Below are 25,704 nucleotides of genomic sequence, written 5' to 3' on the forward strand. Positions count from 1 at the left end.
CTTCCTTTCCCTTGACAACTTCCTTGACTACTTGGTGGTCAGACAGGTCTGAAAATTACCAGCAGGTAACATTGTTGTAACAAAATTCATTCATGTTAACAGTACATGTATCCCTTAATATCTTGAATGTACATTGCAAAAGTGCCTAGAATAGCACCTTTATTAATTCACTTATTTTTAGGGGCCCATTTACTTAGTTCGAGTGAAGGGATAGAGGAAAAATAGTTCGAATTTCGAATGTTTTTTTTGGCTACTTCGACCATCGAATGGGCTACTTCGACCTTCGACTTAGAATTGAACGATTCGAACTAAAAATCATTCGACTATTCGACCAGTCGATAGTCGAAGTACTGTCTCTTTAAAAAATTCTTCAACCCCCTAGTTCGCCACCTAAAACCTACCGAGGCCAATGTTAGCCTATGGGGAAGGTCCCCATAGGCTTTCCAAGGTTTTCTGATCGAAGGAATATCCTTCGATCAATGGATTAAAATCATTTGAATCGTTCGATTCGAAGGATTTAATCGTTCGATCAACAAATAGCGCTAAATCCTTTGACTTCGATATTCGAAGTCGAAGGATATAACTTCGAGGGTCGAATATCGAGGGTTAATTAACCCTCGATATTCGACCATTAGTAAATGTGCCCCTTTAGGTATGAAGATATAAATTACAGAAAGATCAATTATTTTGATTCTAACAGGCCCCATACCTGTACTTTATATTCCTTTTTTTCTAGCTTTCTGCTCAATTCGAAGGATTTAATTGTTCGATCGAACGATTATTCCTTCGATTGTTCGATCGAACGAATAGCGCTAAATCCTTCGACTTCGATATTCGAAGTCGAAGGATTTTACTTTGATGGTCGAATATCGAGGGTTAATTAACCCTCGATATTCGACCCTAGGTAAATCTGCACCTTAAAGGAACAGTTCAGTATGAAAATAAAAACTGTGTAAATAGATAGGTTGTGCAAAATAAAAAATGTTTCTAATATAGTTAGTTAGCCAAATATGTAATATATAAAGGCTGGAGTGAACAGTTGTCTAATAAAACAGCCAGAATCCAACTTCCTGCTTTTCAGCTCTATAACTCTGAGTTAGTCAGCGACTTGAAGGGGGGCCACATGGTACATTTCTGTTCAGTGAGTTTGCAAGTGATCCTCAGCATTCAGCTCAGATTCAAAACCAACAGAAATGACCCATGTGGCCCCCCCTCAAGTCTCTGATTGGTTACTGCCTGGTAACCAGGGTAACCAGTCAGTGTAAAGAGAGTTGAAAAGCAGGATGTAGTGTTTTGATTGACATGCTATACATCAAATCACTCCAGCCTTTATACATTACATTTTTGGCTAACTAACTATATTAGAAACATTTTTTATTTTGCACAGCCTTTCTATTTACCCAGTTTTTAATTTTACACTGAACAATTCCTTTAATGTTTACTTATCCTTTCAGGCCAAAGCAAAAATTGTGCATATGACTTTTCTTGGCTGACAATTATACTTAATTATATTACATATTTAACTATATTTTATGTTACCTCTGCATTTTATTTGCATGCAGAAGTAGAGAGGAGCAAAATAAAGTTCTGGGATTCAAAACTCTTGCATCCCCACTGAGGGGATGCTACTGTATTTCACAAAAATAAAGAAATGAAAGGATGGCATCCCTAAATTCAGCACTGCTTTTGTGGCATCATTAATGGATTGTAAAACTCAAGAGACATATTATAAATATCTTGTAAATTATCTTCGTATAAACAGAGTAAAGTAGAAACTGAAATGAATTTTACTTTAAACTAACAAAAAGAATAACAGAAATGTATAAACAATTCTATGTTGTTTATTATCAAGGCAAACCTTAATCCCATGCAACCAATTTACAGTTTGTGGTATAAGGCAGGCAGAATCGCAAAAGTCAATGTCCCATTAGTTGCTATGGGTTACTAAACCAGGGCAAACTTTGTCCCTGCTAATAGTTTATTCCTTATTTATAGTGAGCAGAAGCACACAAATATGTTCACCCTCATTTCTGCCCTTTTGACTATAGTTATATGTTGCTCAATGCTGCTGCATGTATCATACATACACACAGTTATTAATGCAAGTAACCTCTGCTCTATAACACTGTATGACTCATTTCATTCATTAATTAGGGGATATGACTTTTTTACATATTTTTTCAATGCATCTTTCATTCAGTCATTTTGTTTTTTTGTCTTGCAATAGCAGTAATATGTACAGTAACAGAAAAAAAAAAACCTGTTATACAAACATGCCTAAATGCAAATTTTATATTAGCAGGCTAAATTATCTAGTGAGCTATGGGGATTTATGCAAGAACCAAAGAACAGGCAAAATTTATCATGACTGAATCAGCTAGAAAACAAAATATTACCATTATTAGTGTTAATATTAATAACTATGCTGACTATGCTGGTCCTGTTTGAAATGAGTGTCTTTTCACTTAAACATGATTGAATGACTCTCTCCCCATGCTGTTATTTTCAGTTCCCAATTAGCAGATAAATACATAGCCTTATTATCTCTCAAGTGGTATTTTTCTGCAATCCCGACATTGGAGCCTGTACAATGTTATTAATTATATCTATTTGGCTAGCTTGCATTCTGTGCACAACCACAACAAACAAAATTAACAAAAGAGAGAGAGAGAACACCATTTGCCCAAATAGTTTCAACACTGCAAGTGCCCAACTAGCAGAAGCCCCATCAGTGATGACTGCTCAACATGCTCATGTGCGGTGGGTATTCAAGTCTGAGGGGAACAACATTAATCTAGAGGCAACTGAGGATAAAAGTCATACTCCTAATACGTGGTTTGACATGCAAGGCAAAACAGGCTCTGAAGCAGTTCCCTATAAATATCCTATTAGGGGGTGAGTATTTAGAATGCATTGTGGAAACAGCTTTGCTATCCATAAAGAAGTTCACAGATCAAGAGACTATGTTAAGGTTACAGGGCATAAATTTAGTATTGTATATAAAACAAATATTTAAAGTGGACCTGTCACCCGACACAAAAAGCTGTATAATAAAAGGCCTTAAACTTGAAATACAATTTACATTTTTTATTAAAGCATTCGTAGCTGTTGTAAGCTCATTTAAAAATCTCAGCTGTCAATCAAATATTGTCTGCCCCTCCTCTATGCCTTAGGCAAGAAAAGTCCCCACCTTCTTTCTCTGTTTAACACTTCTTTATTTCTCTCCCAGCAGTCTTTTCTCTCCTTTTATCTTCTATATATTTAACTGTATTTTATTTTACCTCTGCATTTTATTTGCATGCAGAAGTAGAGAGAAGCAAAATAAAGGTCTGGGATTCAAAACTCTTGCATCCCCACTGAGGGGATGCTACTGTATTTCATACAAATAAAGAAATGAAGGGATGGCATCCCCAAATTCAGCACTGCTTTTGTGGCATCATTATCATTATTATTATTTGCTTCAACAATGCCTTAAATCACAGTTCTGTTTTTAGTTAGTATCTTCTATTACTGTTATGCACCAGCTCTGTATATGTGGCACACCTGAATTCCATTCACAATGATGTGTGGAAGTGGGAGAAAAGAGAATGAAACCCCAATACTCACTTATGGGTCTGGCCCATGCAGAGTGCAAATTTGTGTGCAGTGAAGATCATGGAAATACTGCACAATAAAGCAATTCGGCTGACTTTAACTATTCCCGTGTTCTGCAAAGATTTTTCAAAAGCCCTTTTGTCTCCCAGGCAAAACACAATTTCCGTCAAGTAACAAAATGTCAATTGCGCCATTGCCTTAAAAAACAATGGCTCCCCAAGGTTAATGATTCCAGTGAATATGTTGGGTACAGGGTCAACATATCTTGTTATTAGGCAAGTGCTTGAGTTAGTTTGCCATTCAATACCATTTAGAAATTAGCATTTATTAGTCTATGCAGTCACAGTAATTATAGAAAACAACTCAAGTCTGGTTATGTCTGACAATAACAGTTTCCTTCTCAAAGTTCAACCAGAGCTACAGTATTTATTACTATTGCACAGGGCTACCTGGGTTACTGGGGTAACCTGCTTCTAAGTCACAGGCCCGGCAGTGCTTGCACCTACTTATTCAAAATCTTTTTTTCTGAAGAATCACCAGACATCATGACTATGAAGATTTTCATTGATCCAGGTCATGGTATATCTATAAAAAGTAATTCTAAAACAATTGGACCTGCTGTATAATCATTGAAGATGTTTCACTACTCATCCGAGCAGTTTCTTCAGTTCAACTGGCTAGTGTGTAAAGTCCTCATCATATAAACTCTTCCACTAATCCAATCACAAATGCAATTGTAACTTTTCAGAGAGATGACATCTGAAACTCACAGAGATGTAACTCTGTGGGGTTACTGTGATAGGATTACCAAGGTAATGCAACTACTAGAAAGAGGTGTTACTTGTGAGAGTTGCACAAATGGATGTGTGAAGTGTTCTGAAACCGTTGGGGTACAGATGTTAGAACAGCATTGTATGTAGCAGACAGGTGGTGTCGAAGGCCCCCGACTCTGTTCAGGGATGGTTTCTCCACCTTGACATGAATTGCCTCTTTCACGACTCTTTCAAAACAGCAGTCTTCTTTATCCAAGATTTAGACATTGGTATCTTCAAAGGAGTGTCCCCTGTCTTTTAGGTGTAGAAAGTCTTACCCTCCTATACTGAGCCATTCGCTTGGTGAGCAATTGTTTTGTCTCCACAATGTATAGATCTGTGCACTTTTCACTACACTGGACTGTGTATACCACATTGCTTTGTTTTTCTTTTGGTGTTGGATCCTTTGGATGTACCAGTTTTTGTCTCAGTGTGTTGCTAGGTTTGAAAAACACAGTGGTGTGGTGTTTGTTGAAAATCCTCCTAAGTTTCTCTGACACTCCAGCTACATAAGGGATGCTGATTTCCCACCTACTATGTGTCTACAGGCGGTTATTTCTTCTGGTGTTCCTATTGGGCTTGGTTGCTGCTGTTTTGACAAATGCCCAGTCTGGGTAGCCACACGCTTTCAAAACTCCTCTGAGATGTTTAAGCTCCTTGTCCTTGGACTCTGTATCAGTTGTCACACTTTCTGCCCTGTTGTGCAGAGTTCTAATGACACCCAGTTTGTGTTCCAGCGGATGGTGGGAATCGAACAACAAATATTGATCCGTATGAGTGAGTTTCCTGTATACTTCCGTTTACCCCCCTCTTGGATGGATATTAAACAGTCCATAAAGCCAAGTTTGTTTCCGTGGACATCTTCCCTTGTGAACTTGATGTTATTGTGTATCTTGGGGAGTCCGTATAAGCATGGTGTGGCATCTCTAGGATACAGGCAGCGGTATAAAACTCAATCGATGGCTTTCTCCTTTTCAAGTTGTTAGGCAATCTTGCAAAAATTTAACATAAGCATGCTGTATAGTTAAAAATATAGTTTTTATTCTGTCATATTAAAATATCAAAATAACCTCTCATGGAGCCTAACGCGTTTCCTGCTTACCCAGCACTTAGTCATAGGCAATACCAAATGAGACTCTCCTCTCCAGAAAATGTATACTCAGTTACAAATAGACCCACCCAGTGTTAAAACCAATCACAATTCAGTACATATACTGTATCACATAGATAACCAATTATGACCTAGTCCATTGGTTAATTCAGTTACAAACACTTAGGGGTCCATTCACAAAGTTTGAGTGAAGGAATAGAGGAAAAATAGTTCGAATTTCGAATGTTTTTTTTGGCTACTTCGATCATCGAATTGGCTACTTCGACCTTCGACTACGACCTTCGACTTCGAATCGAACGATTCGAACTAAAAATCGTTCGAATATTCGACCATTCGATAATCGAAGTACTGTCTCTTTAAAAATTTCTTCGACCCCCTAGTTCGCCACCTAAAACCTACCGAGGCCAATGTTAGCCTATGGAGAAGGTCCCCATAGGCTTGCCAACAATTTTCTGATCGAAGGATAATCCTTCGATCGATCGATTCAAAAAATTTAATCGTTCCATCGAACGATTATTCCTTCAATCGTACGAATTGCGCACAATCCTTCGACTTCGATATTCGAAGACGAAGGATTTCAATTCGGCAGTCGAATAACGAGGGTTAATTAACCCTAGATATTCGACCCTTGATAAATCTGCCCTCTGTCTTTCAAATATTACATGTTCCGGGGTTGAACAGTTAAATACAATTTGTGCAGTTAAAATTCGAAATATAAAAATTTATAACACCCTTTAATATTTAAAAAATGAGTCGGTCTAGTTTTTTTTATTTCTAAATAAGCTCGTGATAGTAAATCTCCTAAGGTGTGTGCTCGTCTGGCTACTCCTTGATTCAATGTCTCAAAAAGTCATTATCTGTATATAGAATTGGTAAAAATGTCTATCTGTATTTGCTGCTTTAACATAAGCTTTCTTAATATTATCTCTCCCATAGCCTCTCTCTCTAAATCGATCACTCGTGTCATCCGCTAGAGTCCTAAACTCTCCAAATGTTGAGCAGTTCCTCCTCAAGCATATGAACTGTCCGACTCGTATACCTCCTATTAGGCTCCTCGGATGGCATGACTAAGCGTGCAGTAGAGTATTAATTACCACTGAGTGGTTTACGATAAATTGTAGAGTTAATCTCACATCTAGGAATTTTCTTAGTTGTAGGCAATCTATCATCTTTTTCTTGTAACGGCTCTTTGGGTCTTTCCTTAAGGGTTAATATGTATTGCGATCATGAGTAGTGTGGTTATCTTGCAGTGTTAGTTCTTACTAAGAGACTTGAGAGTTCTCCACTCTTGTGTAGTAAGGTTGGAAGGAGGTGGGTCCTTACTAAGAGACTTGAGAGCTCTCCTCTCTTGTGTAGTAAGGTTGGAAGGAGGTGTTCTGGCACTTGACAAGGCAGCTGACACTTTTAGCCAGAGTTATTCCTCTTCCTCCTTTATGTTATTATTATTGATGGCTGATTTTGTGACTGTGATGAGTTCAACTACTGGGATGTGTTGTGGTGTCACCGCATAGTTTAACCCCTTGGCTAGCACGTCCTTTTCTGGATGAGTAAGTACCCTGTCTAATAGGTTCTTAACCCACGTGGCTTTGGTGTTCTTTGGTGTCTCATCTTTCTGCCTCCAGGTTAGTACTTCTGTCCTTTTCCAACTGCTGCTTCATGACAGTAAGGTGGTGTATTTGAACTGAAGAAGCTGCTCGGATGAGTAGTGAAACGTCTTCAATGATTACACAGCAAGTCCAGTTGTTTTAGAATTACTTTTACTAGATACACCAGACATCATGCTACTGCTATTGGATGATGTAATTTCAAGCAGGAGATAATGGATTCAAACAAGCAGTTCAGTCACAAAGTTTCCGTCCAACGAAACCAAGTTAATCAGGATAAACAAGATGTGAAGAACTGTTCAAACGCAGTGGGTTGCTGCAAACTTCAGTGCTTTATTTCACACGACATGTTTCGAGCAAAGCTCTTTTTCAAGTGTAACATGAGAGAACCCAACTACCACAATTTAAACATGGAGCTCCACCCCTCATTAACAGAAATTGCAACTGGTGATACTACCCAGTGATTCTAACCATTCACATAACCAGTGTGCAACTACACCTCACTCACAGCGGTACAAAATGTAAAAACAAGTCTTTTTAAAAACTTTTTTGAAACCAATGTGCAAGTCCCCATCCATTGGTGAATGTAGAATCTGAAATATAAAACCACAAAATTTTTTTAAAAACAAAATGCTGGTACTACTCATAAAGAGTCTACCCTGAGCTAGCAATAGTACTTCTTAGTACATCAAACGATGTCTCAATATCTTAATTATTAAAGAAAACATTCTTACCCTTAAGTAGAATTTCAGGTTTTAAAACAACATTGCATGGAGCTTCCTTTATTCTGCTACACAAGGGGACAGACATTAAAGGATAAGCTATGCCCAGCTGAATTACGTACTATAAAAAAACAATCGTCGCTCTTTAAGGGACCACCAAAAAAAAGGCACTTTTCCGTGCCTAAACTGCATATGCTGTGCATCGATTATAAAAGGGGACATTGTGTACCATCCCATTAGTGGCAAGGCGATACAACTGAAGTCCTATGCCACATGTGAGAGCGTAAATGCGATTTATTTGCTAAAGTGCCCGTGTGGGCTTGTTTATATAGGTCAAACATCACGTGCCGTTAAAGAGCGAATAAAAGAACATAAATCTAACATACGCAATTTCAAAGCAGGGTCTCAATCTGACACCTCGATCTCTAGACACTTTAGCTTTGCCAAACACAATGTATCTCAATTAAAATGGCAAGTGTTAGGGGTGATTAGTAGACCACAGAGAGGAGGTAACGTTTCTAAATTACTTCTGCAAGAAGAAGCATGCAAAATGGATCAAAAAACTGAATAGTCTACATGCAAAATGGATCAAAAAACTGAATAGTCTACATCCAGAAGGGTTAAATGAACACTGGAACATCAGTAGTTTCCTTTACTGGCAATAATGTGTTTTAAATAATGCACACAGCCTTCCTTACCTTTCTGACCTTTCTCCTTTTATATATAAAATGGATACTTTTACATATATATGAATGTGAAATTCTACTTAAGGGTAAGAATGTTTTCTTTAATAATTAAGATATTGAGACATCGTTTGATGTACTAAGAAGTACTATTGCTAGCTCAGGGTAGACTCTTTATGAGTAGTACCAGCATTTTGTTTTTAAAAAAATTTTGTGGTTTTATATTTCAGATTCTACATTCACCAATGGATGGGGACTTGCACATTGGTTTCAAAAAAGTTTTTAAAAAGACTTGTTTTTACATTTTGTACCGCTGTGAGTGAGGTGTAGTTGCACACTGGTTATGTGAATGGTTAGAATCACTGGGTAGTATCACCAGTTGCAATTTCTGTTAATGAGGGGTGGAGCTCCATGTTTAAATTGTGGTAGTTGGGTTCTCTCATGTTACACTTGAAAAAGAGCTTTGCTCGAAACATGTCGTGTGAAATAAAGCACTGAAGTTTGCAGCAACCCACTGCGTTTGAACAGTTCTTCACATCTTGTTTATCCTGCTATTGGATGATGATAGGGTGCAGAAAAACTGTATGCACATTGTAAAGCACAAGCACCTAGCTCAAAGCATGGGGAACTCACTTAAAGTGGTGCCATATTCACTACCCCCCTTCCTTTCATCCATACCTCTGCATTACCTGACCGAATACACACTCATCTGTCTATTTAGAGGAAATAATTACATTGAACAAGCTCCACTGAGACATGCAGAATGCATAATAAGAAGACATTTAAATACTGTGTACAATAGATATCTGTGCTTTTGGGAAGTGGTAATTAATTTCAAATGAATGCAGAATAACGCAGTGTTGCATGATTTATTCTCGTGATTTAGTTATTGGCTTTTGCTGAAATGGATAGAATCTTATGTTTAAACTTATGTTACTGACTAGTGATATAAATGAATTTGGTTTGATTTAAAGCCACCCTGCAGAAAGCACTCTCAGCAATTAAGATCTCACATTAAATATGCCACTTGAGGACTACAAGAAAAAGATAATTGTAACACACAAAGAGGCCCATTTATCAAAGGTTGAATTTCGAATTCATGTGAATTTTTTTTAATTTGAATATATACACAATTTGACTGGGAGGTTATTTAAGAAACAATTTAAATGTCTAATATTCGATCGAATGGTTCCGACCCAAAAATTTGAATCGTACTCGATTAACACGGATCAAGTTTTTCTCCCAAAAAAAATCCCTCAAATATCAGGAAGGATAACATTTCCAAATGGCTCAACGGACCTCTGCCCTTGATTTGTAAATGAACTGGGCAGGTTTTAGGTGGCGAATATTTGAATTAGGACTGTTTCCATGGTCGAGGTTTGATAAATCTCACATTCGAATTTACATTCGAATAGGGGGATTAAAATTCTAATATGTGAATTCAAATTTACTATTTGACCCTTGATAAATCTGCCCCATAGAGTTGCATGCTCTTAAGTATGAAATACTTCTGTTTGACATGGCTGGTTAGATGTACAGGGACCTGGAGCAATGGAGCCCTCAGTGATTTTGAGGGCAACCTGGATTCTGTTGCATTCATCATCTGCCCCAGAGCCTACAAGTGTCAAGTAATCCTGAAGCTGTAGGTGGGCCCAGTGGAAATCTCTGCCAGTCACATTTCACCTCCATGTGCTGAATGAAGGCACACATTTACTTGCAGAAATCGATGTTGAAACTCATTGTTATTCCAACTGATACACACCACAATCTTTAAATTTGTGAATATTGCAACATGACAACACAGTAGACAGTAGGGAAGGGAAGGGGCAGATAAATGCACAAGCTCCCCTAGGCTATAGTCTGGGGGGGCAGTGTGAGAAGACTATATTTCTTTTAATATATAATTTTTTGTTGTGCTGCTAGGTCTGGTTGAGCACACCTGCTGGAAGAAGAAGGCAGGAAAGGCTGGCCTGACCCAACATAGTGAGTTTGGGTGGATATGTGCCTGGATCTGCACGCATCTGGACCCAGCAGTAGCCTAGAAGGGGCCCTGTGGGTTTAGCTAGGGGTATAATGGAAAGTCACCACGCTTGCACACCCTGGCTCTCCACAAAGCGAATGCCTGGTGCTCAGTGAAGGAAGCCTCCGCAACCTCCAAACTTGTAAGTGGACAAGATTTCACTGGCACTCAAGTCAAATCAAAGCATGGACAAGCTCTTGTTAAGTTTATTTTGCAAAGGTGCAAAGTTTCAGGGTAAACCCCTTTGTCAAGCATGACAAAAGGGTTTACCCCAAAATGTTGCACCTTTGCAAAATAAACTTAGCAAGGGCTTGTCCATGCTTTGATTTGATCTGAGTGCCAGTGTAGCCTAGGGGTCTCATGTCTCATTAACCTGCCACTCATTTACATCCACAAGTGCAAAGTGCAATTTAGAACGCAATTGCCTTTTTCTTACTGAGATGTTGTGGTGTCAAGGGGGTGCTGCACCTGATACAATTTCAGCTGATGCATCAATATTAACACAGTTGCATTGTGCTTTTACTTCACCATAAATCAGACATAATTGTACTAAAAGTTTCCAAAGACCAGATAATGCAAGTTTTGGTGTTTGCTGCATGAGAGACACGTGCACCCAATTCTTTAGTGAGCTGTGCCAATTGATGCATAGCACTGAGGGAACCATTTAGCTACCATCTGGCCTGGAAAAGGTGGTAGCCAGTGTTGTAACTATATACGGTAGAGCCAGTCCTTCCTCCCCAGCCCATCTTCTGCCTCAAAGTTTACTGCCTACCACAAACTAGCAGCAGTCGGGAGGCTTAGGGAATAGGCAGGGGGGGCGCAGGGCAGTTCATGCTGGTTCCTCTCCCAAAGTTTTTTTTTGCAGGGGGGACCTCGTGCTGTCAAGTAACAATATTGGTGATAGCACCATGGTTCCTCTGCAACAATATGTGCAACTCCACCTATTTTTGATAATTGTCAATAGGGGGATGAAGGCATTCGTGCATGCCATTATAAGTATCCCAATTCATAAGTTGTGTCCTGAGCACCTTAATAAAATTGGGAACACCCCACCGCTAAACTTCAGAATTTGAATTGGGCAGTCCCCCTATCACAGTTTGGAATTGGAGGCAGGAAAGACTGAGCTCCACTGAATTACAAGAGTGCATTTTGACAGAAGTACCCTTATGTCTTTCTTTCCTTTCATCCAGGATGCAATTGAGCATGTAAAAATCCCAGACTGAATACTTGCACTCAAAAGGGTCTTTGTACAAACTTTTTATAGAAATATTGCATTGATTCAGAAAAGTTGGCATACTTGTGATTAGAATTGCATTTGGTAAGCACTGGGTTAATGAAGATTTTCATGCAGTTAAGTCAAAGCTATCTGTTACTTGGCTGTTTGATGTTACAGCTGGTAAGTAAAATCCCTCCAGCTCCTCCCCAATGTGTACAGAAATGCCCACATGTACATACTTCTTTAAAGAGACTCAAGTCTATGGATATCTTACTTGGACAGCAGCTATATTGTCTGTTGCTCCTATGGCAGGCACTAGTACACCACAACACATTAACAGAAAACAGAAGCAGGCTTCAGAAATTATACTTGTTACTAAACAGACCCTAAATTTGTTACAAAATCATTATCATACAAAAGAAAACAACCTATAGACAGAGAACTGCCAGTCTGAGCTTATACTTATCTACTATGTCAGTCTTGTATGCAGATCCTACTTAATAAATTGAAAGAAAAAGAAAGAATGTAAGGTTTTTATGCTTACCTATATAGAAGTTAGTTACTGTTCTCATCTGTCTGTGTTTACTTATGACATATATGACCAGAGAGTTGCCTATTAGTCCCACAAGCATGATGAGGCTAAAGAACAGGGGTACTAGCCATGCATCCACCAATAATGGTGGGGTTTCATCAGAACTGTATGCTGAATTATTGCAGCTAGCTGCAGGAGAAGACTGGTGAAGTCTGATACTTCCAGCAGAGCCATTGCTACAGGAAAGTAAGGACAAGTTACCCACTTCAGTTGGCACCAGCTCAGAGGGGTACGGGGTAGCACTTGCAACCTTCATCACTGCTGAAATTGAAGCTTTAGCATGTAAAAAAATATAATTCTGCCTGACCAACACTCTTCAAGGTTTTACCCCAAATTCAGCACAGCCTTTGGAACAGAGAGATGGAATAAATGGACAGATTTCATGTGCTGCTGCTTCAGTTCTGAAGAATAGAAAGAAAAAGTTCAAATTAATTGTATAGATTTTTTTTCTTTGCAGGAAGCTCCTGACAACCTGTATTTAGCAGTCTCCCTTTTCTGATGTGCCGCAGAAGATGCTCGATGCTTATCCGTCAGACACGTTTCAAGTCAATTGTGGCATTTTCCTGCATTCAGTAATAGCAGTGTTGGGGGGAGAGTGGCTCAAGAACAGATTTTTCTCAGGGTCCTAAAGGCTACCATGTAGCAATCTCTGCACAACTGGGAGTCATTATGATGATATAATAAGTTTTGTGAATTATTAATAACACATATGTATAAAGCACCAACACAACACTTAATAATACATGGATGTATCCATTTCACATACAGATAGCATTAAAAATGATAACATATACAAGGTATAAGTGTTCCTGCCCAAATATAAGCAGGGTATTTTCTATCAGCTAGTTGCAGCTTTAAAAATCCTTTAAATAATATATTAATATATATTAATATAAATAATACATTATTAGTATTTCTAGAGACTTACACCAAATGCAACATTTATGTTCTATAATAACAATTCACTGGGTTGCCGAAATTGCCATAACTTTGCCTCTGGAAGAGAAGTAATGCTTGGTATATGACAATAATTGTAAGTAAGGGAAGACTGTATCGGACTGAACACTTACAGTAACTATCATAAGTGTTTCTCAGGAAGTTTGGTGCATGGAACTGATCACAGTTTACAACCATGCAATGTTAGGCAAATACTACAATATACAGGTATAGGACTTGTTATGCAGAATGCCTGGGAACTTGGATTTTCCAGATATGGGGTAATTTGGCTCTCCATACATTAAGTCTGCTAATAAATAATTTAAACATTAATTAAACCCAAATAGAATTGTTTTGGCTCCAATAAGGATTAATTATATCTGAGTTGGGATCATATACAAGATAACATTTTATTATTACAGAGGAAAAACAAATCAGGTTTTAAAATTTCTGGATAATGGGTTTCCAGAGAACAGATTCTATACCTGTATACTTAATTTTATTCACCACATCTTTTAGCAGCAGTCACAACGACCGCTGCTTGCCTTGGGTTGCTGCTCCTTGGATACTCTGCAGGGGTAAAAAAGATTTTTGACTGTAAAAACATACCACTCTTGAGTATTTTTTTTATTAAATGTGCAGAGCAAAATGTTCATTTTGTATATGGTATATGGGGTGGTGGTATACACTCCAGTACCTTTTCTAACTTTTTCTAACTATTTTTGGTGGCAAAAACTGCTATTGGGTGCCCTTCATTGGTTGTATTTGTCTGCCTTGTATCCACTGGTGCAGCCAGACCCAGAAAGGAAGTGCTCTTTGGATAAGATGCAGACTTTTGCCTCTTTTAGTACTCTCACTTTTCTATCCAGTATATAAGTAAATGACTCCTTATATATCTGTCCGGAACCATCAGCCACCATACACGTGGGGTTGAAAGCAAAGCAAATGCTTAATAATGAAAGAAAGTTACAAAACAACACTCAAAGAACAATAGGAGATTATTCTGAAACCTGTTATCCAGAAAGTTCTGAATTACGGGAGGGCCACCTCGCATAGACTCCATTTTAATCCAATATTATTATAAATTATTTTCTTTTTTCTGTAAAAATAAAACAGTACTTTGTGTTTCATCCCAACTAAGATACAGTATTGGGTTTATTTTTAAAAATAAAAATTGGCATGCTTTTTAAAATGATGCATAATAAATCAAAACCAGCATCACAGCCAGTAATATGTAGTAATGCATTGATAATCTAAACCCACACAAACACATACTGCATCTGTAAAACCATAGCAGTGTAATCATACAGTGTATCTAGAATACTAATATAACATAGAAGAATAATGATCAAACTAACCATGGCCAAGGCCATAAAGGTTAATCCCCAGAAAAAGATTGAAGGTTTCCTAAATGGAAGAAACAGCTATTTTTAACACAATATTCACATATACAGTTTCTCCTAAGAACACAGTAATACAGTTAACCAAAAATAGTTCATAATCCTGCTAAGATCCCATGGATGCAGAGATTAGCAATTCAATTGTTTTTTCTTTCTCATATCTGATATATAATAGCTTCCTAGTGTAATAGCAAAATCCCATTGATGTTATAAAATACTGATAACCTAGATGACATTTTGGCTAGTGCCACACAGGGGCTGAAATCAGCCTACTGAAATACTGAATGACTTCAGCCCTACTTGTGCAGCAGCCCCCTCTTCTTTTTTCATTTAGTTGATTTTGGTGAGGAAATACAAGACTTTGCATTTTAGCCTCAAAATCAGCAAGTGTCTGCACAAAAAGAAGAAGTGGCTACTGCCCATGTATATGCCATGCATATTTCAGCAGGCCAATATTGGCCCACAAGTGGTACTAGCCTTATAAATCTGGTGTCCAGTGAGTTCAGTATACTGGAAGTCTGCCTTTGTCCATACCAAAAAGTTAGTACAAATCTTTGAGAATTCTAGGTGCCTTATGACTGTGAGAACAGAGAAGGCTGCAGCTGGGAATCCCACTCCCACTGAAGAGAGGATTTGCTGTAGGAAAGTCACTAAAAAAGCATCAGATGAGATATTTGTTACAGTAATTAACAGTATTCTGTTGAAGATAGGGCTCCTGCATGTCCTAGCCTTTCTAAAGTATAGAGTATATGTGGTTTGCTCAACTTTGCCACCTACTCCACCCACCACATATATTTCCCCCATTACATTGTGTCTCCATTTTAAATAAAAAATCTGGGAGAACTGCAGTATTTGTAAGAAGGAATGAACAATCTTTTTCGGTGCAGGCAGTTTTCCCAGTTTGACAAGCTAAAATCAATTTGGAAAAGGGTATTGTAGCAAGCAGTAAAAAGAGCCCAAAATAATTTTTTAAATATGTAAATAGTAAAAAAATGAAACAGGAAGGGATGGGCCCATTAATATCAGAGGGGAGTCAGCTGGTTGATGAGAACAGAAAAAAAGCAAAGATTCTGAACTCTTATTTTTCATCTGTCTACACAAACAAGGAACCAGGTAATGAAGGTTTCCTTCTTAATAGTCCCAATCTAGTAATACAACTAATGTTGCATGGTACATGCATGAGGAAATTCAAAAGAGACTAGAACATGTTATGCATAACATTTTGGAGATAGGAAGAGGGACAAAAAGATTTGCTGAGCCCCGCGCAGGGAGATTTATTTGAGCACGGTCATTTGTGTGGCCACAGCCCCTAATTACCATGCTCATTTTACAAAATGTCGCAGGTTATGAAAGTATGAACACATATCTGCTGTTTTTATGTGTTATTACAGTTTTGCTAATAAAGATGAATTGCTCTTTAAGCTACAAGTCTCACTTTCCCCAAGAGACCTGCTTATATTAAATTGTTACAATTGCTTCTTTGCTTATCTGAAATTGTTACAAAAGTGCACCTGGCACATATTCTGGACTCTCTGCCAAAAGCCAATTAAGTTAGAAACTTTGTATCTTTTTTGGCTGTTCAGTTCAGGAGATCAAAGAGAAAGTCAGGAAATTTCAGTAACAATCTGGGACTGCAGGTTGAGCTGTCAAAATCTGGACTGTCCTGCAAAAATCCGGACAGTTGGGAGGTATGTGTTAAGATAAAGAAAGGGCGGGACCGGGTGGTATTCATCCCAGGGTACTTAGAGAGCTTAGCTCTGTGATTGCCAAACCTCTTTACTTACTTTTCAAGATTCATTGAGGTCTAGCAAGGTACTGAGAGACTGGCATATTGTTAATGTGGTGCCACTATTCAAAAAGGGATCCTGTTCTCAGGTTCAAAACTATAGGCTGGTTAATCTGACATCAGTGGTACGAATGCTTTTCAATGAGGTATTAAGGTATAAGATACTGGACTTCATTGCAAATCATAATACTGTTCTATAAGTTTGTGCCAGCATGGTTTTATGTTTAATAGATCTTGGAACATAGTATTTGTACCTGGATAGAGGACTGGCTAAAAGATTTTCTAATTGGACCAGTGTTGTTAGTGGAGTACCGCAGGGCTCTGTACTGGTTCTTTGGTTTCAACTTGTTTATTAATGACCTGGAGGTGGGCATTGAAAGTAGTTTCTATTTTGGCTGATGATACTAAATTGTGCAGAACTATAGGTTCCATGCAGGATGCTGCCACTTTGCAGTGATTTGACTAAATTGGAAAACTGGACACTATACACAAAGAGGATCACCGCACCAGAGGTCACCCCTTCAGACTAGAAAAAAAGAACCAAAATCAAAAAAGAAAAAAACCCCTCTCAAAAGTTAACTTGCCCTAAGTTGTTAAAGAGCTATCTTAAAAGCTTAAAAGCCTTCAGTATGAATACTCGGAATTGGTCAAGTGGGGGTTTCAAATTTTTAATCATCACTCAGTTCAATCTTCTTCTCCTTCTGTTAGTGCAGTCCTGCACTGGGATTCCAAGGGGACCATAGATTTGAGACCACAGTCTTGGTTGCCCTGTTATTCTCCATCTTTGTGGTGTCCCAGGGAGAGAAAATTATACGAAGAAGATATTGGGACAACTCCACCTTTCTTTATTTCAATTTTCTTTCTAAATACTACTTTGAACTGAGTTGATTTGAATTAATTTATCCTAAAAAACATATTCATGGTCTTAACTAATTGTATTAATTAATAATCACTATCAATTGGGAGATTCTATTTATTGGCACTGCACTTCATTAATTTTATAATTTATCACCAAGGAATTAATTCAGTAAACCACATTTAATTATACTAGCAATAATTAATTCATCACGTTCCTGATAAATTTCAGTGACTTATTTATTGGCAGTGCACTTTAAATACCAATGAACAATTAATTCATTTGTATAATTGCAATCTATTGTATCAGCACCTCCATGCAACCTAACAAGAGGTGGGGCGGGCCCTGGCGCAGGACGCGCAGTCGGTCCCCCTGCGCCCCTCCGTACGCCCGGAACTGCCCGGGGGCCCTGAGGGGGTGCGGGCCCTGGCCCAATCGCACCCCCTGCCCCCCCCCCGGTAGTTACGCCACTAGCACCTTCTGTATATATTTTTTAAGTAATATTAACTGGGATCCATATTGATTATCTAGTTCGTAATTTATTGCACTAGCACTTTATACAAATTTATCAGCCACTGGTAAAAAGGGGAATTGTGGAGCTGATAACTATTTGATGTATGTGTAGTTGAGACTTTAGGAAGTTTTAGGATCAATTGATATTATGAGACCTGTAGTAATTGATAGAAGGGGGGTTCTTTTCTTTTTTGATTTTAATTACGAATATACTGAAACCATCAGACCTCAATTCTAATCAAGGGTATAAATTAGTAATTGTTAATCAAGAGATTCTAATCCTTTTTGTAACATAGAAGGAATGACCTTTCATTTGAAGCAACGTAGGGGGTTCTTCACAGTGATGGCAGTGAGGTTGTGGAATGCACTGCAGGGTGATGTTGTGATGGCTGATTCTCTTACTGCCTTTAAGAGTGGCTTGGATAATTTCATGGACAACAATAATATCCAAGGCTATTGTGATACTAAAATCTATAGTTAGTGTAAGAGTATATATCATTTATGTGAGTGTATGGAAGGGCCATTGTGTGTGTATGGATGCTGGGTTTCATTTGGAAGGGTTGAAATTGATGTGCTTTGGTTTTTTTTCAACCCAATCTAACTATGTAACTATGTAATATCAAACAAAATTTGCAGTGTCTTATTTTCAGATATGTGCTAGAATGTCATCATGTGGTCTGCTTTTCTGCAAAGAAGAAAATATTGCTTCCTTGCACTCGGGAGAAACCGCTGCATTCAACACAGTGCATAATTAGCGATGGGCGAATTTGCACCGTTTCGGCGAAAAATTCACGAATTTCGCGCGAAATTCGCGAAACGGCGAAAAATTCGCGAAACGGCGCAGGCGTCCCGTTTTTGACGCCGACGCCCGTTTTTCGGAAAAAAAATGATAACGCCGGCGAATTTTTTCCGCGAATTTTCGCGGTTGTTTTGCGAATTTATTCACTGGCGGCGAATCGCGCAAATTCGCGCCTGCCGAATAAATTCGCCCATCACTATGCATAATTATAAGAAAAAGGGGTTTTGACCTGCAAATGGGAGAAAGGATATCAAGATGGTTATCTGATGATGTTGTTAGAGCAGTTGCAGCATAATGAAACTACAGGCTACAAGGTAGGTCCAGTATATGAAACTGCAGAGCTAAAAGGCCTTAACTTAACTATGTAGTTGTATAACAAATTCAAGTCTCTTACATAACTGACATTATTTATTAAAGGTACTTGTGTTCAAACACTCCTTACACTTCCGCATTGTTGCTCTAAATGCCCTTCTTCTACCCTAAACATAGTGACACTAAACACTAGGCACCACAGACTTGTGCCCCAAGAATCAATCACTAATGTTGTTATAACATGGAAAACTACAAGTGACACCATACCTACTGCTCAGATATTAGCCACTATGTGCCTCCGAATAGAGAGTGAATGCTTACACAATTGCTTTTGTTTTGATGTACTGCATTGCAGTGAACACAATGCTTCTGGAAATGTGGGGGAAACACTACATTGTGGGTAATAAAAATGCTTGGATGTCCGAAATTGCACACTGCACTTGTCATAGTCCTATTTTCCTGATTCCTAATTGGATTAAAACACACAATGATATATCTAGGCACCATGTGAGATAATAAGCAAAAACAAACCCTAGGCAGGAAGACCCACAGAACTCATTGCTCAGTCTCAACCAGAGCCACCATCAGGGGGGCACAGAGGGGACAGCGACCAAAGGGAAGCCACCAACGGTATCTTGTGAAACCATTGAAGGGAAACAAACCCAAAGCCACTGAAGGGAACCAAAGCTGAATCACCTGAAGAAGGTACCGTCGATGAGGAGGAAGATCACCTTAATTGAGGCAGCACATTTTGTTCACTCAGTGTTCACTTTGAAATACAGTTATTGGATCCATTATCTGGAAACCCGTTATTCAGAAAGATCTTAATTATGTGCGAACCTCTGTATGGATTACGTTTCTCATCACTCATTCTGTGACTTAAGGTGGCCATACATGATACTGTAAGATCTGTTGTTTGGCGAGGTCGCCAAACGAGCAGATCTGTCCCCAAATGCCCACCAACGGCAGGGCAATATTGGTGATTTCCCCCAAGGGCCAAACGATTGGATTATAATGAAGGAAATCGGCGCTGACGGGATGAGGACCGCATCAACTAACCAATGTGGTCCTCCACATAGAAAAATCAAACCTCCCCGATCAATATCAGGACGATTTTTGGAAAGAGATGAATCGGGGAGACCCGTCAAAAGCCCCCATACATGGGCAGATAAGCTGCCAAATCGGTCGAAAGGACCGATATCTGCAGCTTTCTTTAACATGAAATAAACCCAATAGGATTGTTTTGCCATCAATATGCAGCTTAGTAAAAATCAACCACAAGGTATAGTTTTATTATAACAGAAAATGGAAATCATTTTTAAAATTAAGAATTATTTGCTTGGGAGACAGCCATCCGATACGTTGGAGCTTAATGGATAGTAGATTCCCAAATAATGGATCCCTTACCTGTATTGATAGTATCGATGTCAATGTTATCAATAGGAAGAAGAGATAGAAGAGACATTATTTTAGGGAGGAGGTAACAGTGTAAACTGATGTTAATTGCAGTGTACAGGTCTCAAATGGAGTGATCTCTAAGTGAATCTTTATAGTATGCTGGTTATTCCCATGGGTTATTACAGTATGTGATATGTGTGAGCTGAATGCAAATAACATATTATGAATTATTCAGTCTGTTAAATTACGTCCTGCCATGTGTAAAGGTATCTTCTGTTTAAAGCAATTTAGTCATGAACAGATGCCATCCCATGGGGTTAAGCACTGCCACATTTTCATGATCTCCCTACAGATATTAACCTGCATCTTGTTTACTATCTGCATCTGCTATTGTTTTGGTTCCCACTGACATGACAGAATATACAATTGAGCAAATTCACAACATACAGTAGATGCTAATAAGAGATTAAGTAATTATTATAAAAAGCACTACTAGTATTTAAAAAAAGGGTCTAAATCAGATCTATATTGTGGGGCCGATTCACTAACTTCGAGTGAAGGATTCGAAGGTAAAAAACTTTGAATTTCGAAGTTTTTTTTGGGCTACTTCGACTACGACTACGACTTCGAATCGAACTATTCGAAGTAAAAATCTTTCGACTATTCGACCATTCGATAGTCGAAGTACTGTCTCTTTAAAAAAACTTCGACCCCCTAGTTCGCCATCTAAAAGCTACCGAAGTCAATGTTAAGGTGGCCATACACGGATAGATCCGCTCGTTTGGCGATGTCGCCAAACGAGCGGATCTCCCTCCGATATGCCCACCTTGAGGTGGGCAATATCGGGCTGATCCGATCGTGGGCCCTAGGGCCCAACGATCGGATCCTAGCGTTCGCCAAACGGGCGGTCGGATCGCGGGACCGCATCAACGAGCAGATGCGGCCGCGATCCGACGGGATTTTTAACCCCATCCGATCGAGATCTGGCCGACTTTCGGCCAGATCTCGATCGGGGAAGCCCGTCGGGGGCCCCCATACACGGGCCAATAAGCTGCCGACTTGGTCTGTCGGCAGCTTTTATCGGCCCGTGTATGGCCACCTTTAGCCTATGGGGAAGGTCCCCATAGGCTTGGCTAACTTTTTTTGATCGAAGGATATTCCTTCGATCGTTGGCTAAAAATCCTTCGAATTGTTCGATTCGAAGGATTTTATCCAACGATCGAAGGAATTATCCTTCGATCGTTCGATCAAACTATCTGCGCTAAATCCTTCAACTTCGATATTCGAAGTCGAAGGATTTTAATTCCTAGTCGAATATCGAGGGTTAATTAACTCTCGATATTCGACCCATAGTGAATCGGCCCCCTAGTGTATGAACAGATAGATAATTGTTAGCTTGAAGATATGAATATAATGCTCTGTAAGTGGTGGGATTGATTTTAGCGTTGGACTGCAGGCTTGGGGAACCTGAGGATTTCTGGATAATGGATCTTTCTGTAATTTGAATCTCCATACCTAAAGTCTGCTAAAGAATTATTTAAACATTAATTAAACTCAATTGGACTTTTTTGCCTCCAGTAAGGATTAATTATATCTTAGTTAGGATCAGTTAAGATCCTGTTGTATTATTACAGAGAAAGGGGAAATACATTTTATAAATTTGATTTATTTGTTTAAAATGGAGTCTAATGGAGACGACCTATCCTTAATTTGGAGCTTTTGGATAATGAATCCCATACCTGTATATACATATATATTAAAGAGAGTCTTGTTATGGGCTGTGGCTTTGCAGAGGATATTATACGGTGATAAGGGACTTGGGTATCTTACTTTTAGTTTAGAGATAAATTAAATTAATACATTCAGTCCTTACTCACATAAAAATAGAATACCTACTTGACATCTGCCTTGGAATTATTTTTTTTTCTGGCTCTTCATTTTATTGGCTGCATGATGATGGGCTACATACAGCAGGGCCCTGATTATTCAGCCTAAATAGAGCTGCATATGAATTCTGACCCTTCCCAAAGTATGGATTGGCTGTGCCAAGTGAACAAGGTTCAGCAGATGACTCAGGTCCAGTATCACACACAGAGCAGGTGGGCACACACACAAACACCCCCTTAATATTTGTCATATAGTAACCGAGTAGTAAAGGTAAATGGAGTTGGGGAAGGAGGCAAATCTATGTGGCCTGATCTTTGTACTGCTAAATTTTACTTTCCAGCCATCTCCAAAAGCATTTCCCTAAAAGCCATGTCCATGTTACCAGGAGACTTGCAGAAAAGAAGTCTGTCACTGTGCTTCTGTATGAAAAGTGACATTTATTTGATGTCAGCTGATGCCAAAAGGCTCAGAAAAGATATGTCCTAGACATATTGTTAATTTTTTAGGAAGTATTTCAAAAGAGCATTCAGTATTTTGAAGGGATGCACCGAATCCACTATTTTGGATTCGGCAGAAACCCCGAATCGATCTTGAAAGGCCGAATCCGAATCCTGCGGAAAAAGGCTGAATCCTGGCTGAATCCCGAACCGAATCCTGGATTCGGTGCATCCCTAGTATTTTCCTTGCTTAGCTCAGTATTACGAACTGTAGTGGTTAGGAGCTCGCAACACGACCAGAGCATACCCTTAGGGTGTAGTAGGATGGCCCTACCAACCCCCGGTATTAACATTCACTCATGGCCAAAGTAGTACAAGTGAAGTATCAGAAGGAGCAGGGAAAGGCGTAGTTGTGTTCAGGCAAAGGTCGGTGGCTGGCGGCAGGATTCCTTGTCAATTCAGGCAGGGGTCAGTGGCAGGTCGCAAAGTTTCAGAAGTCAAACAGGCAAAGGGTAAAAAACCAGGCAGGAACAATGTAAATAGGCTTAGGCAGGATCAGGATACTAAAACCCAGCTTGGGTATAGGATAGAAAACAGAGACGCCTTTTATTTTTTGAATTTGGCGCCAAATTGTGACGTCAGTGCCTCTGTTGGAGTCCTGACAGGTAAGAACTTGTGCCGGCCGCTTCTTACACACAGCATCATTAGCAATATGTTCCTCAATGTTGAAATATTACTGTGATATAATCTCATTAGTATATTACTAAATGTAAATGCCTTTTCAGCTACAGCATGCGTTATTAGCAATTACTGCTTGGTGATGGGTTGCTTCAAGATACATCCAGCAATGCCAAGCCAATTTATTGGTAATCTTGTCAATTTATAAAAATGTCTGAAGTGCCTCCATCTGTAGGTATAGTTAATCTTTGCAAATACCAATAATTTTGTATTTAGTTAGGTACTGTAGTTTGTGTGTGCCTAGAATACAATTATGGGAATGTTTATGTATTTAGAAAGCACTGGAAAACACAATTCAATTTCTTATGTTTCTGTAAAATGTGATGCAGTAATGCCTTTCACAGTGCACAGAAGGAGCTTCCTAAAAATACAGGCGCCATACTTCATTGAACGATAGAAGTCATTATTCTCACAAACATTTTTTATGCAGGATATCATAAAAGCTTTAAAATGTCAAATGCATACTATTTTTTCATGGCAGATTGGACCATGAAGGAAAGAAACCCCTGTTAATGACTTACATTTCCCAAACTTCCCATTGATGTTTGAATTTAGTTATTGAAGAGACCAGCTAGGATAATCCTGGTATTCAAGTAAAAGCTCTGTTTTGGCTAAAAGCGTTCAACCGCAGGGAATCACAAGTCCAAATGCAGCTGATTCTACTTTAACGGGCCGTACTCACAATGACACTGTAAGCACCAAACACAGGTGGAATGCAATATGCTGCATTCCACCTGTTTTTGGTGCTTACATGCGTCATTATCAGGACCACAGGGGAGCGCAGCCCAAAATGCAAGTGAGAATGAGCCCTTAGGGTACTCTTGTGTCCACAAATCCCAGTAGCCTGAGTGGGGGCCCAAACCACAGGTCCGGACTGAGAATTAAAATAGGCCCTGGCATTTCAGGTACACAGAGGCCAAATCAGCCCACATAGAGGCCCAAACAGCTCCCACCAGACCACTAAATACTGACTTTCTATGGGACCTTATAGCAGCCCCTCTGCCATTTGCCAGAACACACAGATTGCCAGTCCGGGCAAACCACATTCCATTTCTTTTTATGTAAATCACCTGAAAGCAATTGTAAGCTCTATGTGTATTGTTGCCATAACAGTGTGCTATGGGAATATGAACATAGATATTGTGAATTGAAGGTTCTCTTTCAGTGTTGGTGAAACACAAACCCAGCTAGCATTATCATGACATACAGTACATTTTTCATCCATCTTCAATACGTCCAGGTTTTGTAAGCCTTGATTTTGATAACAAGCTGATACCAAAAGGCAATAGTTGTTAAAGATGTACGGTATCACTAGCAGCTAACTACTAAGGAATGTTTTATTTGAGGCTTGGTTACTTGTGATAATTTGATCATTTGTGGGTTTTATCCTTTAACCGGTTTAGAGCCCGTATATCCTTATCTGTGAGCTGCAGCTTGTTACTACCGTTTCTTATATTTGCCTTTACAGTGCTCTATTTGATTGAGCACTGAATTCCTGTAGTTCAGCCACTAACCAAAATCTTAAAAGAATTTCTTTCTTTGCTGCACCAGATAACAAACATAGATTTTACAGAAGAAATATGTCAGTAATTAGCCTTACATTAAATATGAAACTCTTAAGATAAGAGAAATTATAGTATATCAAAGAAATCTTGGAGAGAAGAAATTAAACATATGTATAGAAGCTCAAAATACTAGCAATCATTTGAACTAATGGCTAAAAGATGAATCAAAGATGAGTCAAATCTATAGCATTAGTATTTAAAAAGTTTGCAATTAGTCTTCATTTTTCCCCATTACAGATTTGATCTACTGCTTGGAATTTCATTTTCACTAATTATAACTGTAGCTACCATACTAGGCAGCAGTTTCAAAGTCAGAATGGAGTAGGAATGAGCCTGAAAAGATAGAACAGCAATTAAACGGTGTACATTAATCCATACAGTAAGTCACTCTATTTTTGATTGTGGGGTTAGTCACCCTGACAACCAGTTGCAGGGAGAAAAAAAGGCAGAATAGAACACTAATAATTCATATGTCATACAGTTTAAATTATGAAGACCAAGAGAAAAGTTGCATATATAATGTACTAAAAGTTCATTATATATGCAAGGTATAAAGGTAAAAATGACATTTTCATAGAAAATAGCTAATCAAGAGTTTTAGATCATTGTAAGAAGATCGATTTCCCTAGAGATACAAAACAACATAAAGCACACAGTTCTAGAATGGTCTTTCTGTAACGGAAATATCAGAATATCTATACTGATTATATGAAAAGACCTTTT

At 38.7% G+C, this 25,704-nt stretch overlaps 1 protein-coding gene across 1 annotated transcript in view; it reads right to left on the reverse strand.

Moving 5' to 3' along the window:
• The window catches only part of LOC108704875 (G-protein coupled receptor 54), a 28,477-nt gene extending 15,587 nt beyond the window's left edge, over positions 1 to 12,890 (reverse strand). The window contains exon 1 of the mRNA XM_018241582.2: positions 12,307 to 12,890. Within this exon, the coding sequence (XP_018097071.1) occupies positions 12,307 to 12,610 (304 nt within the window). The 5' untranslated portion in view covers positions 12,611 to 12,890. The remainder of the gene's footprint in view (positions 1 to 12,306) is intronic.
• Positions 12,891 to 25,704: the final 12,814 nt, after the last annotated feature.

The sequence above is a fragment of the Xenopus laevis genome, chromosome 1S (assembly GCF_017654675.1).
Source record: "Xenopus laevis strain J_2021 chromosome 1S, Xenopus_laevis_v10.1, whole genome shotgun sequence".
Classification (NCBI taxonomy): Eukaryota; Metazoa; Chordata; class Amphibia; order Anura; family Pipidae; genus Xenopus; species Xenopus laevis.